At 46.1% G+C, this 16965-nt stretch overlaps 1 protein-coding gene across 1 annotated transcript in view; it reads right to left on the reverse strand.

Moving 5' to 3' along the window:
* Positions 1-13949, reverse strand: part of LOC146046303 (NAD(P)H dehydrogenase [quinone] 1-like) — a 31986-nt gene extending 18037 nt beyond the window's left edge. Inside the window, exon 1 of the mRNA XM_083165554.1 lies at positions 13794-13949. Coding sequence (XP_083021680.1) covers positions 13794-13800 — 7 coding nt within the window. The 5' untranslated portion in view covers positions 13801-13949. The remainder of the gene's footprint in view (positions 1-13793) is intronic.
* Positions 13950-16965: the final 3016 nt, after the last annotated feature.

Here is a 16965-nt window from a genome sequence, read left to right on the forward strand (position 1 = left end):
CGCAAGCTGCAACATGCTTTTAGTTAAACAACCGCTGCGACACACCACCGTTACTGCCCAGACTGTCAATCAATTTGTGAAAAAGTTCTCACTGCAATTATTCACAAGGTAATCAGGGTAAATGCAGAGGACCGAGTCAGGTGGACATTGTGTAAAGGATTTCTGAAATGAACATACTACACTGTATCAGAAGCCTCTGTATACTTCCCAGCAGACTACGGTTGTCAGAACAGTTTTATGCTAGGATGCTGTGGAGCTGTATTATCCGACCTCATCTAACAATCCTACAGATTTGTTCAGGCATTCTGAACATTTAGGTCACCTGAGAAGTATTATACAATTATCCAGGAATCCTTTGCTGGAATGTCTAAGGATTATGAAGCAGCTGAGACCATACAGTTCAGTACAACCAGATTTGCTAGGGGGCTCGTCGCTTGCAACAAATCCTAGGACCCAACTTCTCCTTTCGGCTACTAAACATAACATATCCGCAGGCCACAGTCATTGCTGTCAGAGGATGCACCTCCCCCATACCTGGGTATGCGCCATATTCACTGGGCCCAATTCCGACTTGATTGCAAAGCATATTTTTCTCAAAAAAGGACAAAACAACCCTGCACTGCAGGTGGGGCAGATGTAACATGTGCAGAGAGAGTTAGATTGGGGCGGGTTACATTTTTCTGTGCAGGGTAAATACTGGCTGCTTTATTCTTACACTGCAGTTTAGATACCGGTTTGAACACACCCCACCCAAAGATTTGGACAATTTTGCTAAGCTCCAAAGTCTTTGATTGGATGTGTATGCCTAGCACACAGCGAGCACATTCATTCGCCAGACAGGATTTCACTATAGCGGAACAGCGTATACCTGATCGCTGCACATTCACGGCCCTGTGATCAGGTGTGAATTACCCCATGATTATGTCCATTTGAGACTTGCGATCAAGTCTGAAGTAGGTCTTCTAATGGGTAAGTAAAGAGTCAGCAAGCTTGGGGCGGAGACTCTGGATTAGGTGGAGCCATTCTAATGGGATCATAGATTTGGGAACATTAAACAAGGGCTAGCTGTCATGTGCTCAGCATTTCCAGAAATGGGGACGTGCCAACCCCGTTTTCTCTAAGTGGCCAGGCCAGGGAATACAAGCGGGCAGTCTGAGTAATGATAGACAGTCGCAGAGGATGTCCCCCTGACCGATGTTCCTCTTGAACGGTGCTTGCATCGCAGTTCGATCACAATTGCAGGTAGCGGTGGTTCGCGCCTCCTCCTGCATTTACATTGCTTAAGGATAGCATGTGCTGAGCTGCTGCAAGCGGCTTACCATGGGCCTCATTCAGAGTTGATCGCTGATCGGCGAATTCACAGAGAGAGCAATTATCGAATGACTGCACATGTCTATGGATCATATGGCGCAAGTGTGAACATCGAAAGAAATCGCATATGAATTGTAAATGCAATGTGGCTGCGGGTTGACCGAATTCTCTAACTATATAACCTGCCTTGCAAAGTCTCAAAACTGGGAGATAAAAGGAAGAAATTCCCCATAGAGATCAGTCAGCTGGTAGGGGACTCCTTCTGTATCACACTCCCCTATGTGTACCGCTGGGTGGAAGAATTAGTCCTCTCCGTGGAGACCAAGGGTTGGAGCTCGCTCCTAGTAACACCTTGGCAACGGTTACTAAGCAGTCATTTACATTGCAAATCACACTTCATTTTCATGTAAGATTATACTACTGGCTTTCTAATGCCTCATTTACCCCCCCCACCCCACCCCCCTCTCCACCTCCCAACACACACCATATTCTCCTATGTATAGGTGCCTATACACCAGGCATGTCCAAACTATGGGGTTTATTCTAGTTCATTCTTTCTGACAAAATCCTTCTTAGATGGACAAAACCATGTGCACTGCAGGGGGGTAGATGTAACATGTGCAGAGAGAATTAGATTTGGGCGAGTTATTTTGTTTCTGTGCAGGGAAAATACTGACTGCATGATTTAACACTTCAATATAGATCTCACTTTGAAGAAAAACCCCACCCAAATCTAATTCTCTCTGCACAAGTTACATCTGCCCCACCCGCAGTGCACATGGTTTTGTCCATCCAAGAAGGATTTTGTCAGAAAGAATGGACTAAGAATGGACTAGAATAACCCCCTATGGCCCTCCAGCTGTTGTGAAACTAGAAGTCCCATCATGCCTTGCCACAGTTTTGCTATTAGGGAATGCTAAAACTGTTGCAAGGCATGCTGGGATGTGTAGTTTCACAACAGCTGGAGGGCCATAGTTTGGACATGCCTGCCATACACGTAGCGATGAGAAGCCTGCAATGGGACGCGATGCGCACTCCTGCAGGCATCGCACAGTACAAAAATACCAGATTATTACCTGGTAATGGGTTTTCCTCTACTCCGCCATGGCAGCCATCAAGAATGGGTATCTCCCTGCTGGGTAGTGCTTTGGAAAGGAAAAAAAGACCTCTGGCTCCTATAAGAAGGCTCCTCCTCCGAACACCAGTGTCTTATATTCTTCAGCTTTAAAACAAAGGAACATCATTATTCCACATACACCCCCCTTTTCTGAGCGTTACACTCAAGGGAGGGAAATACCGCTGCCATGGCGGAGTAGAGGAAAACCCATTACCAGGTAATAATCTGGTATTTCCTCTGCCTCCGCCATGGCAGCCATCAAGAATGGGTCGTACCCAAGCAGTACTGTATTTCATAGGGAGGGCATACTCACGTATAACTTAGGAACAGGCCAACGGCCATATAATGAATAACTCAATAAAACGTTTCTTCATGTTTCAATCTATTGCTGCACTCAAGATCTTCCTCCCAAACTTAGCATCTGCGGAAGACCAGACGTCTACTCTGTAATGCTGTGTAAACGTGTGCGCTGAGGACCACCCTGCGGCTTTGCAAATTTCTGTCAGTGATGCAGATCCTTTCTCTGCCCATGATGACGCCATTGACCGCGTTGAGTGTGCTTTAAAACCTTCTGGTGGCTCTTGTTGTCTTATGACATATGCTTGTCGGACACAGCTTTTAATCCACCTTGATAAAGTCTGTTTAGAGGCTCTTTGCCCCTTTCTTTCTCCCTCTGATAATATAAATAAATTGTCGGTTTTACGGAATTCCGCCGTTCTTTGCTTGTAAATGGACAGGGCCCTGACCAGATCCAGACAATGTAACCTGCTTTCCTTATTGTTCGCCGGATTTGCGCAGAACGTGGGCAATATAATCTCCTGATTGATATGGAACTCTGACGCCACCTTTGGTACAAACAGCGGGTTTGTCCTTAAGACTACTCTATCCGTATACATTCTGAAATACGGCTCTTTTATCCACAATGCTTGGAGTTCTGAAATTCTACGGGCTGACGTCATGGCCACTAGGAATAATACTTTCCACGACAGAAATTTTAAGGCTACTTCTTGTAGTGGTTCAAACGGAGATTCTGTTAGTACCCCCAGTACCAGATTCAAGTCCCACGAGGGTACCGGACTTCTTACCCTTGGTTTAATTCTTCTTACAGCCTGCATGAATCTTTGTACATATCTGTTTTTAGCTATGTCCCAATCCAGTATGCAAGATATCGCTGAGACCTGCACTTTCAGAGTACTCGGGGAGAGATTCATCCTTAATCCTTCTTGCAGGAAAGAAAGTATGGTGACCACACTGCGAGGATTTTTCTTATTCTCCTTCGCCCAATACGCATACTTCTTCCAAACCCTATAGTATATCTTCATGGTTACCGGCTTTCTTGCCTTCAGCAAGGTCTCCACTACTCCTTCACTGAAGCCTTTCGCTTTCAGACTCCTGACTTCAGCAGCCAAGCCGTCAGTTTCCACGATTCCGGCTGTTCCTTGCATACCTCTCCTTGTACCAGTAGGTCCTTGGTCGAGGGTAACCTCCACGGGTCGTCTATTGCCAATTTCTGGACTGTATTGAACCAAGCTCTGCGAGGCCAATACGGTAGGATCGCTAATACCTCGATCTTTTCCCTCTGCAGTTTCTTTAGTAACTTCTGAATTATTGGTATCGGGGGAAAAACATAAGCCCTCTCTATGTCCCAGGGCACCGACAGGGCGTCTACTTGTTCTGCCAACGGCTCCCAGAACCTGGCAAAAAATCTGGGTACTTTTTTGTTTATTGACGTTGCCATAAGGTCTACCTGTGGACGTCCCCACCTTTGCACCAGCTCTTCGAAAATCTTTTGGTTGAGACCCCACTCTCCTGGCAGACATTCCACCCTGCTTAATTGGTCTGCCACCACGTTTTCCTTCCCTGCAAGGTAAACTGCCGTGATGGTTAGAACCCAAGCTTCTGCCCACTCGAACAGTTTGGTGGCCACCTCCATCAATGCTCTGCTTCGTGTGCCTCCCTGTCGGTTCACATAGGCCACTACCACCTGGTTGTCGGTCCTCACGATTAGTTCTGCACCTTGTAGTTGGGTCTGGAACCACCTGCAGGCTCTGACCACTGCCTCCATTTCTCGCAGATTGGAGTGAGCTTCTTTCCAGTCTTGTTGCCACCTTCCTTGAGCCACCTGATAATTGCAGGTTGCTCCCCAGCCTGTTTCGCTGGCGTCCGTGGTCAGCGTAACCTGTGGCCTTGTGCCAAAAAATCTTCCTGTTGTCAGCCTGTTTTCTGCTGTCCACCAGTCCAAGTCCTGTCTGGCCCTTGTTGACAGGATTATTTTTTGGGACAAGTCCTTTGAGTTTTTGTTCCACTGTAACAGAAAACAGTTCTGCAGTTTTCTTGTATGGAATCTTGCCCAAGGGACTACCTCTATTGCTGATGCCATGAGGCCTAACACCTCCATGTAGTCTCGTGAGGATGCAACGCGTCTTCTTTTTAGGTTTTTTACTTGGTGAATTAGTTTTTCTCTTCTGACCTCTGTTAAGGAGATTTTCTGCTCCCTTGTATTTATCACTACTCCCAAGTATGTTATTTCTTGAGTGGGGGTCAGTTGGCTCTTTCTGTAATTCACCAGCCATCCGTGCTCCAACAGACACTGCACCACTCTGTCTGTGTGTTCCTGGGCTTTCTCCTCGGAGTCTGCGACTATTAGAATGTCGTCGAGGTAAGGAAATAATCTTATCCCGGCCTGTCTTAGTGCGGCTATCAATACAACTAGCACCTTGGAAAATGTTCTTGGGGATGTCGCCAGCCCAAATGGTAGGGCGTTGAACTGGTAACTTTTGCCCATCAGCCTGAACCTCAGATATTTTCGATGGTTTAAGCAAATCGGGACGTGCAAATAGGCGTCTTTGAGATCTATACACGTCATGAAGTCTTCCCGACTTAAATCCAGAATTACTGACTTGATACTGTCCATTTTGAAAGGTTTCACCTCTATGAACTGATTGAGTCGCCTCAGATCTAGAATGGTACGAAACCCTCCTGTTGCTTTCTTTACTACAAAAAAACGGGAGAAACATCCCCGGAATTCTTGCCCTTCTGGCACAATGCTGACTACTTCCTGTTCCAGCATTTCTTGCAAACTTGCCACTAAGGCTTTTCTCTCTTCCCTGTTCTTGGGAATTGGAGACTGAACAAAAAACTCTCCGGGAACTCTGTTGAACTCCACTTTGTACCCGGAGGATATTATCTCTTGGACCCACTTGTCTCCAGTGGTCCCAGACCAGACGCTTGCAAATTTCAGCAACCTGGCCCCTACTGTTTGTGACCTGACGTCACTGTGACTCCTTTTTGGAGGAGAATTTGTCTCGATTTCTTTGGGCACGAAAATTGCCCCGTGATACCCAGGATCCCCTTCTATAGGGTCTACCTGGTCTATAAGCCCGTGACTCTCTATAGTCCTGAGGCTGAAATCTCCCGAACTTGGCTGGAGGTACTCGTCTGCCTCCTTTGTCTTGAGGAAGCCAAACCGACTTCCCTCCTGATATTTTAGCCACAAGCTCGTCCAATTGTTTGCCAAACAAGTAGTCCCCTTGAAATGGCATGGACAGGAGTTTATTCTTGGACTGCACGTCCGCTGCCCATGGTTTCAGCCATAGGGCCCTTCTTGTTGCAGCTGTCGCGGCCCCTGCTCTGGCTGACAGTCTTACCGCGTCCATAGACGCTTCACAGATGAATTCCACTGCCAACTGCACATCCTGGACCACCTTTAACAGTTCAGAACTTGCCAGTTCGTCTAAAATGTCTCCCTCGAGTTGCTGACACCAGCCTCTTACTATCCTGGAAGTTACCGCCATTGCTGACGCTGCTTTAAGAGAAGCCCCCGAAATTAGATGTTGCTTCCTTAGGCCCAACTCGATTTTACGATCCATTGGATCCTTAAAAGCGTTGGCCTCTTCTAGTGGCAGTGTCGTCTTCTTTGACAGCCTCGCCACTGCTGCATCTATCTTCGGTGCTTCCTCCCATGAAAGCACCTGCGCCTTGTCAAAGGGGTACATTTTGTTAACCTTCCCCGGAATAGCCACTCTTTTATCCGGCTGTTTCCATTCCTCTGTTATTATGTCCCTCAGAGTTTGGGACAGGGGAAACGTTTTAGTTTTCTGCTTTTTATCTTTAAAAAGCATCTCCTGCAGGCTCACATCCTCCTGCTTGTCCTCAATATCTAATGCCTTATAAATCCGGACCAACAGGTTGTCGACCATGTCGGCATTAAAGTCTGAATCCGATCTGTCCAGACCTGGATCCTCCTCCTCTTCATCATCCAAGCCCCCACCAAGCGTACTAGGGCCGGCAGACTGACCCGGTAAATCTTCCGTATCCTCATTTAACACAAAGCTTTTCCGCTTGATGGGCATTTTGCCCGAATCCTCCTTAGGTGCGAAAGTATCAGCCAGGGCTGTTTTTAGCATTTGTACTAAGCTCGACATTTGAGCCGGGGAAAACATCTGAGACGCTTTACAGCCTTCACATACTGTTCCTATATGCTTATCCGGCAGCGTTTTATCACATGCTGTACATTTGCTGAGCACCACTTTCTTCTGCTTGCTTTTCCCTTTGTCCTTACTAGATTCTGACCTAAAAAAATATCACCAGTCACTACAGTCACTACCAACATAACACCCTGTGGACACCCTACACCATATGCTGCTCACCCCGTTTTTGTACCCGACTGTCTGTCTTCCTCCATTATGAGTAGTGCGCTCCTGTAACAATACACACCATCTATTAGCACTGCTACAAGCCAACCTAAGTCCTACCACAGCTTTAGCAACAACCACTAACCAAACACCGGCCGCTGTACTGACCTCCTTACAGCGCTTTCCTCACGCCCGATCTGCTAGACGCTCACTGCTGCGGGCCAGACGCTTGCACCGCCGAGACCTCAGATCAGCGTGACACCAACGCCGGCTTCCCTAAGACCTGACGCGTACCGGAAGTCGCGCCCTAATGACGCGCCTCCTCTGTGTACACGCCGCGCGCACTACTCGGCGCCCGCCCTTAGCACAGAGCCAGGGCAGGAGAAGCGTGTGCCGACAACCCGTGCCTGACCACCGCTTTCTTCCCCCCGGACGCCGCCGCATAGCTACCCCATGGGGCCCGCATTCGGCATTACGGAGTTTACACTCCTTCCTCCTCTGCATGAAGCCAGAGCTGCTGCAGGGAGCGACAGTCTCTACACAGGTGAGCTGGTGTCCACACGCATTGCACTACCCGGAAAGGAAAAAAAGACACTGGTGTTCGGAGGAGGAGCCTTCTTATAGGAGCCAGAGGTCTTTTTTTCCTTTCCAAAGCACTACCCAGCAGGGAGATACCCATTCTTGATGGCTGCCATGGCGGAGGCAGAGGAAAGTATGTGCTACACATACTTTTTGTACTGCCTGCGGATCGCATTGCATGCAAAACGCATGCGTTGCAATCTGCCTGATAATCGTTGCATGCCACGCTATTGTCGCAAAGTGTATAGGGACCTTCATACTCATCATATACCTCCTTGCCCTCCCTACTCACACTACCCCCATATTCTCGTATGTAACACTCACCATATACAGAAAAAAAAAAAAAATGTTCCACCAAGGCGCTGTGTACTTCTGAGCAGCAGGGGTCTATAATGGTGGTCACCCAACCACCAACAACAACTTCCAAAAACACGAGAATAGTCCCACTTGCGCTATAAGGATGGTTCCATCAAACTCCTTTGATAAATCCGATTCTTCTCTCACACTCGATAATGGTATATGGAGAGAGGGAGAAGGAATACACCATCTCCATATGTCCTGCACGTGTTAGAGGAGATTATACCATCCTTGCCCCATGGGATATTAATACATTATTCTTTCTCCCTCTCTCCATATACCATTATCGAGTGTGAGAGAAGAATCGGATTTATCAAAGGAGTTTGATGGAACCATCCTTATAGCGCAAGTGGGACTATTCTCGTGTTTTTGGAACACTCACCATATACCTCCTCCCCCGCCCTACTCACACTACCCCCATATTCTCCTATGTAACACACACCATATTCCTCCTCCCCCTCCCTACTCACACTACCCCCATATTCTCCTATGTAACACTAACCATATACCTCCTCCCCCCTCACACTACCCCCATATTCTCCTATGTAACACTCACCATATACCTCCTCCCCCCTCACACTACCCCCATATTCTCCTATGTAACACTCACCATATACCTCCTCCCCCGCCCTACTCACACTACCCCCATATTCTCCTATGTAACACTCACCATATACCTCCTCCCCCTCCCTACTCACACTACCCCCATATTCTCCTATGTAACACTCACCATATACCTCCTCCCCCTCCCTACTCACACTACCCCCATATTCTCCTATGTAACACTAACCATATACCTCCTCCCCCCTCACACTACCCCCATATTCTCCTATGTAACACTCACCATATACCTCCTCCCCCGCCCTACTCACACTACCCCCATATTCTCCTATGTAACACTAACCATATACCTCCTCCCCCCTCACACTACCCCCATATTCTCCTATGTAACACTTACCATATACCTCCTCCCCCGCCCTACTCACACTACCCCCATATTCTCCTATGTAACACTCACCATATACCTCCTCCCCACCCCTACTCACACTACCCCCATATTCTCCTATGTAATGCTTATCACAGGGTTCAGGTTACTTTACCTTTTACCCCAAAATATATTTGGATATGCCAAAGTTACCCCCTTGGTTTGAAAGGAAGGAAATCAAATGATTATTTGAATTCATTTTTATTGAATCTATTCTAAAGTCTCAACTCTAAAACTTCAGGTTTTGGAGAAATGCTGTTGCTTCATTTTTGATACGAGAGCATCAATATTGGGGTATTTTGAGGTCAGAGCAATTTGGATACAGTCTTCATCGTCCAATCGATTTCTCTGCTTTTTTTTTTATGTTCGTTGGAGTGGAAAATTCTTCGCAAAGACTAGAGATGGGTATACCCTGACAGGAGCCTAGAACCAGGCAAAGAAACTTGGAGCCGCAGCGGCAGTACAGACTGCGCGATGTAAAGGTGGCGCAGCAACTGGTCGACTCTACTGAATAAGTGGGTGGACTTGAAGGCAGGGCCTGGGGCATCATGCAGGGAATCGTGTTATACACAAGGGCCCGATTCACTGCACTGCGTCAGGTCCTTGTACACTTCAGCACTGTAGCACACACAGTTGTCCATTACCCCAGTTCCCTGACCACTGGCTTATCATATACTGCCTCCATACTCACCCCCTCACACCCCCCCCCCCCCCATGTTACACATCATATACCTTCTCCCCTCAACACTGTGTCCCCATATTATCCAATGGGACACGCATTTACCACCCCCTCCCTATTCTTCTATGTAATGCTCATCATAAACCTCCTTCCTACTCACTGCTCCCATAGTCTCCTTTGTAATGCTCATCATATACCTTGTCCCCACATACACACACCAAACACCCCACACTCACAATGTCTCCCCCATAGTCTCCCATTTAACGCTCGTCATATACCTCCTGCCCCCAAAACGCACACTGTAAAACAGTGTTGAAATACAGACCACAATGTGTTAGAAGCACCACAGTAGAGAGCAACACCCCTGGCAGCAGGGCTGTCTTTTCGTATGGGCTTAATGGGCACTTGCCCAGGGGCCCAAGGTGTATAGGGGCCCTAGGCTGATAGCTGAGGATCCCCTTTTTCCAGGGATACCAGAATTTTGAAAATCGTCCCTGGGGAACTGGAGATATCCAACTTCAAAGCAGCAGTCCACATCCTACCTGTTAATTGCAATTCACAGTCATATTTCTCAGGTTTTCTCTGACTTGTTTTTCTGAGAGTATATTCCAAAAGCTGGGACTCTCTCCTTTCTGCCAACACTAGTGGCTTGTCTCTATCATGCCCATAACCAGAGATATCAGCCTTCCAGCAGCCGGTCCCTGCTCCAGCTCCAAACGTCTGGTGTACAGTTTTATATTTTTGTCAATGGATTGCTCTGGCTCCTGATCTCTGATCCCCAAGTTCCCAGCACCTCCTGAAAGTTGGGACTCTAGGTTTTTATACTATTGAAGGCTAAGAAATCTATTTCCAGATAATAGTGATATCTGCAGTCAAACAAGCTGCCCTTCCATCGGAAAATGACGAATATTAAGCCCACTCCATTATCCAACCCTCCCCTGCGTATAAAACACCCCCTACCTCCCTGGAAGTCCTAGAAGTGTAGTAAAGGAGTAATTAGCAGAAGTTACTGCTCCAGGTCCTACATGTTGAATGGAAGATAGAGCACCTCCTGCCACCCATGGGACATCAAAGCTGCTGCTGATAGCACCCCCCACCCCTAGGAGGGGAAAATAGGTAAGGGCCCCAGTGCATTGCTTTGCCCAGGGGCCCACACTGCTGTTAAGACGGCCCTGCCTGGCAGGGAAGAGGAACTGCACGGGTTTTGAAAGATGCAGGCTTCTAGAATGAACACTAAAGGGGTGATTCAGGTTGGTTGGCAGAGAACACTTGGTTTGCTAATGGACAAACCCATGTGCACTGCAGGTGGGGCTGATGTCACTTACAGAAAGTTACATTTTGGTGGGGTGTGTAAATTGCAGTGTAAAAATAAAGCAGCCAGTATTTACCCTGCACAGAAACAAAATAACTCACCCAATCTAACTCTATGTACATGGTTTTGTCCATTAGCAAACCAAATGTGCTTTGCAAACTAACTAGAATCACCCCAAGTTACAGCCCCCCCACATACACACAGCCCCCATAGTCTCCTATGTAATGCTCATAATCTCCCCCCCCCAATTGACCGCTGAAACAGAAGTGACCCTGGGCTGTAGGGCAGCTGTACTCGGCCCACAGGAAGGCAGTGTCCTCTGCAGACTGGGGAAGCAGGTGGCAGAAATTAAGTAAAAAGGGGAATTGTATTGCCAAAAGTTGTATAAAGGTAACTGGGGTGTGACTACATGTAATATAAACAGCATTCTGGCATGGATTAAGTACAAACACAATGGGATCTGTATACTTTTGTACATAGATTGAGGAGCTCAGTTTTTGAAGAGTTTTTGCCCTGTGCAATATTTAGCATCCACATAGATTAGAACACGTCTGCCGGTGGAGGAGGGCGTAAGACATGGAGGGTGGGGGGGGGGGGGGGGGCACGCATTGCGTCGGCGGGTGATGGCATCATGCCTGTATCCTCTCCCAGGGCAACAAAATAAACATGGCATAAATACATGGATTAAAAGGCTAACAATTACAACCAGTATATACAGTCAGTGTAGCTGTACAGGCATGCACAAATCCTTTGTAGTATCCTATAGCTATCGTGCGCATTACACCCTGTATACACAGGATAGAATGTTTTAAATCTCAACAATTGTTATAAACAGCGAAATCGCAGCCCTTTGTTTATATAGACATTTCTGTATTGGCAGGAAGCGGTAGTGCTACCAGGTGTCCCTATACACAGGTGGCACCGTGCCTCTATATACAGCCCTGTTACCCACTTGTATGTTCCATGCAAGAAGTGTGAACAATATCATACATTAAGTTCATAGGTTCTCAAACTCGGTCCTCAGGGCCCCACACAGTGCATGTTTTCCAGGTCTCCTCACAGAATCACAAGTTAAATAATTACAGTAGCGCCACCTGTGGATCTATTAAAATGTGTCAATGAATAATGCAGGGTTGCCGACTTTCAAAAAATCCTCTCCGGAGATTTTTGGGAGACTCCAGCAAATTCCGGGTGGGTCGGCAACCCTGGAATAATGAATGCACCTGTACACCTACCAGGAGACCTGGAAAACGCGAACTGTGTGGGGTCCTGAGGACCGAGTTTGAGAACCACTGATCTAGTTCTATTAAAAAATGTGACAGTGAAGATTTACATGCAACAGTGCACTCTAGCCGTGGTAAGACTACAGATCCCAGCATGCCTAGCCAGATGGCTGGGGAGGAGGGTAGATACCTACCCATGTTTTTAACCACTTTGTCTGAACAGTAGTCTTTGTCGGTTTTTCAGTGTGTGGGCGGGATGTATTAAGCTGAAAATGCGGTAAAACCCCTGTTTTACCACACCCTGGGGGGGGGCGCCGGGGACAGCCACGCTGAGCTGTCCCGGTGTGAAGGGAGCAGTAGGCGGCTGGGAGGTAATGGAGACCCCCAGCACACCACAGTACGGGAATCGCGGGGGGCCTCAGTCACCGCACCTCGATGCCAGCCGCATATGTTAGTACATATGCGCTGGCATTGCAGCGATGTATGATGATACATCCTGCCCTTTGAAAGCAAATGGTCATTTTCTCACATACATTACCAGATTTTTATTGCAATTAGATTGGACAGATGGTTTGCCAGATAATTGTAGAGCATATGCCCAGCCCAATGCCCCGTACACATTCTACAATATGCAGCCCCACCAATATACTTAACAATATCTGCGGTGCTGCGAAACATACGATCTGTGTGTTAAAAACATTGATATCGTTCAGTGACATCACAGGGACCCCATGCAGTCACGGACAATAACATCATATTTGACTGCATGTCGAATCTGAATATGGACATAGCATAGTATATATGTTTAATATAATTACAAATATAATACGTAACAAGTAATATGGGGTTTGTCGGTTTAACCCTTTGCGTGCCAACATTGCGGTGAGCGATCCTCAATCGACCGCTCGCAGGGCTGCCATAGGATATTGCGGGGACCGCGACTGACAAACTCAGAAAGCACGGGGGGGGGGGGCTGTGCGGGCTCCCGGCATTCTTGCTAGGGAGTCCTGGTGGCCATGCAGGCTGCAGGGATAGACTAGGCCCCCTACCCTCTGTCTGTTGTCCCCATAGCACCCCCCTGATGGTGGCGCTGGTCGCGCACAGCGATTGTTCTTTTAGTAGAAATAAATACAACTAAGTCAAGGAACTGAAGTTTAGGTAAATATTGCACCCAACAAAAGAACAGTCGCTGTGAGCGATGATGACATTTTTTGGAGGACCGCTTACAGCAATGCTGGCACTTAAAGGGTTAATATAAGCCCCGCCATATGTATTAGGTATAACATTTTTCCACAGCTCACGGGTACACTTTGCAGGACTAAATGTATATACTACTGCAGCATGGTTCCGTATAGACTGTACAGCAGCGATGCAGAACCTCTGTCGTAGTATCATATTATATAATACAAAGTACCGAAGCGTTATAACATCTAGCATAATGCCTGTAAGGAGAGACTTGTAATAAGACCCCTGGCTGTGTGTGTTGCTAGAACGTCCTTCCTTCCTAAGCTGCAGATATTAAGTATCCTCTCCAGCTAAGGACCTATACAAGCAGCCCAGCCCACTCCTACACACAAACCTCAGCACAGGACTTACCAGCCATGATCCTGCAAACAAGTAGCCCAGGAAGATGCAGCAACTTTCAGTGTTTAGTAGTGAAGGCGCGGCTCTGTGTGCACAGGGGGAGGGCCCGGCCTGGGAAGGAGATGATGATGTGCAGCTTTCTCAGCCCTCCAGCACTGGAGAATGGGGAGTGAGGACCCGTCTCCTATATATACATACCTCCCAACATGACCCTCTCTAATAGGGACACAATGCTCTATTCCTGGGCTTCCCTCTTCATATATTTTGAGTTCTATTGGGAGAAATGCGCTATATAAATATCATTATTATTAATATTATTATCATATATGATTACCATCCCCTGTGGTGAGACACCTTTCTTATTAATTATCTAGTACAGTGGTTCTCAAACTCGGTCCGCATGGACCCCACACAGTTCAAGTTTTCCAGGTCGCCCGGCAGGTGCACTCATCACTCATTGACACATTTTAAAATATCCACAGGTGGAGCTAATTATTTCACTTGATTCTGTGAGGAGACCTGGAAAACATGCACTGTGTGGGGTCCTGAGGACCGACTTTGAGAACCTGTGAAGTAGTACAACACAGGTAATGGCAACCATGAATAAAGAGGGAAGTCCAGAAACATTGTGTCCCTCCAGGAATGAAGGGTATCCGGTCATTATGTTGACAGTATGTAGAAAAACTGTAAAAAAAAAAACTCATGTCAACCTTTTTCATGAATTGACCTAAATCTTGTCGACCTAACAATCCATACCCAAATTGGTCATGTGTGAAGGTACAAGTATAGTATAAATATATGAAGGCTTGCCATCATATCATTGTTATTTGGGACACATACATTCAGGATTGCCTACCTGACCCTCTCCATGAGGGAGAAATTGCTCTGTTCCTGGACTTCCCTGGTAATGTATAATTGCCATCACCTGTGGTGAAACAACTTTCTTATCAATGACCTAGCTCCCCACAGGTGATGGCAATCCTACATTACCAGGGAAGCCCAGGAACAGAGCATGTTTTCCCTGAAGGAGAGGGGCAGGTAGGCAACCCTGATATAAGGCTTTGAAAGGTAGTCTGCTACCTTGTGATAGCTTCTGTGTGTGTGCATGTGTGAGAGAGAAAGAGATGTAGTTTCACTCGCTGCCAACAAATGGCAGTGTTACAGAGACACAAGACTATATATAGAGAGCGAGAGAGAAGAGGATAAACAAAGGGGGCGCAATAGTGCAGTAACTTTTTTTTTTTTTTTTTTTAAATCGTTACAATTCAATAAGACAACTGTGGGGCAGATTTACAGTATTAAGCTCGGTGAAGTGATAAAGTGTCTGTTTTTTATCACCGGCCAATCAGCTCCTAACTGTGAAGTTACAGGCTTGGTTTGAAAAATGACAGTTAGGAGCTGATTGGCCGGTGATAAAAACCAGACACTTTATCACTTCACCGAGCTTAACCCCTTCCTGACAGAGCCAGTTTTTGCGTTCCTGACAGAGCCCTTTTTTTCAAATCTGACATGTCTCACTTAAGTGGGGATAACTTTTTTTTGCTTTTACTTATCCCAGTGATTTTGAGATTGTTTTTTCGTGACACATTGTACTTCAAATTAGTGGTAAATTTGGGTCGATACAGTCTGTGTTTTTTTGTGAAAAATACCAAAATGTCGTGAAAAAATGGAAAATTTTGCAATTTGCAAAATGTTAAATTTTCTGCTTGTGAGACAAATAATCATACCACTCAAAATAGTTAATAACTAACATAGACCATATGTCTACTTTATGTTTCCATCATTATTTCAACTTCCTTTTAATTTTTTTGGACACTAGGAGGCTTACAATATGAATAGCAAATTCTCAAATTTTCAAGAAAATTTCAAACACTGATTTTTTTAGGGACCAGTTCAGTTCTGATGTGACTTTGAGGGACTTGTATGTGAGACACCCCCATAAATGATACCATTTCAAAAACTGCACCCCTCACAGTATTCAAAACAGCATTTTGGAAGTTTGTTAACCCTTTAGGTGTTTCACAGGAATTAAAAAAAAGTGTAGGTGAAATTTCAAAATTTCATTTTTTTTGCAGATTTGCAATTTTAATACATTTTTCTAAGGAACACAGTACATTTTACTAGAGAAATGTGACTAAAAATTGATTCCCCCAATTCTTTTGTTTTCATAAATATCCTATATGTGGCCCTAGTGTGCACGTTGACCAAACCACAGGCTTCATAATAGAAGGAGCACCTACTTGATTTTGGAGCCTCCTTTTTATGAGATTATTTTTTAGGCACCATGTAGGTTTCTAGGCACCATAAGATTCTAAAATTTAGGAACCCCCCCACAAGTGACCCCATTTTGCAAACTACACCTCTCAGGGAATTCATCTAGGGGTATAGTGTACATTTCAAACCCCCAGGGGTTTCACCAATTTTGATACAACTGGGCAGTGAAAATGAAAAATTACATTTTTTACACAAAAATGCAGTTTTGGCTCAAAATTTTTCATTTTCAGAAGGTATGAAGGAGAAAAAGCACCCCAAAATCTGTGCCCCAATTTCTCCCGAGTACGGCAATGCCTCACATGTGACCAAAAAATACCATTTGGGTGCATGGCAGGACTCAGAAGGGAAGGAGTGATTTTTGGATTTTGCAGCTCAGATTCTGGTGGAATTTTGGTGGGTGCTATGTCGCATTAGCAAGACCCCCCAAGCACCAATACAGTGGAACCCCCCCACAAGTCACCCCATTTTGCAAAGTACACCCCTCAGGGAATTCATCTAGGGGTATAGTGTACATTTCAAACCCCCAGGGGTTTCACCAATTTTGATACAAGTGGGCAGTGAAAATGAAAAATTACATTTTTTTACACAAAAATGCAGTTCTGGCTCAAAATTTTTCATTTTCAAAAGGTATGAAGGAGAAAAAGCACCCCAAAATCTGTGCCCCAATTTCTCCCGAGTACGGCAATGCCTCACATGTGACCAAAAAATACCAGTTGGGTGCATGGCAGGACTCAGAAGGGAAGGAGTGATTTTTGGATTTTGCAGCACAGATTTTGGTGGAATGAATGGTGGGTGCTATGTTGCACCAATACAGTGGAACCCCCCCACAAGTCACCCCATTTTGCAAAGTACACCCCTCAGGGAATTCATCTAGGGGTATAGTGTACATTTCAAACCCCCAGGGGTTTCA

Source organism: Crinia signifera, chromosome 11, assembly GCF_055691185.1.
Source record: "Crinia signifera chromosome 11, ASM5569118v1, whole genome shotgun sequence".
In the NCBI taxonomy this organism is placed as follows: Eukaryota; Metazoa; Chordata; class Amphibia; order Anura; family Myobatrachidae; genus Crinia; species Crinia signifera.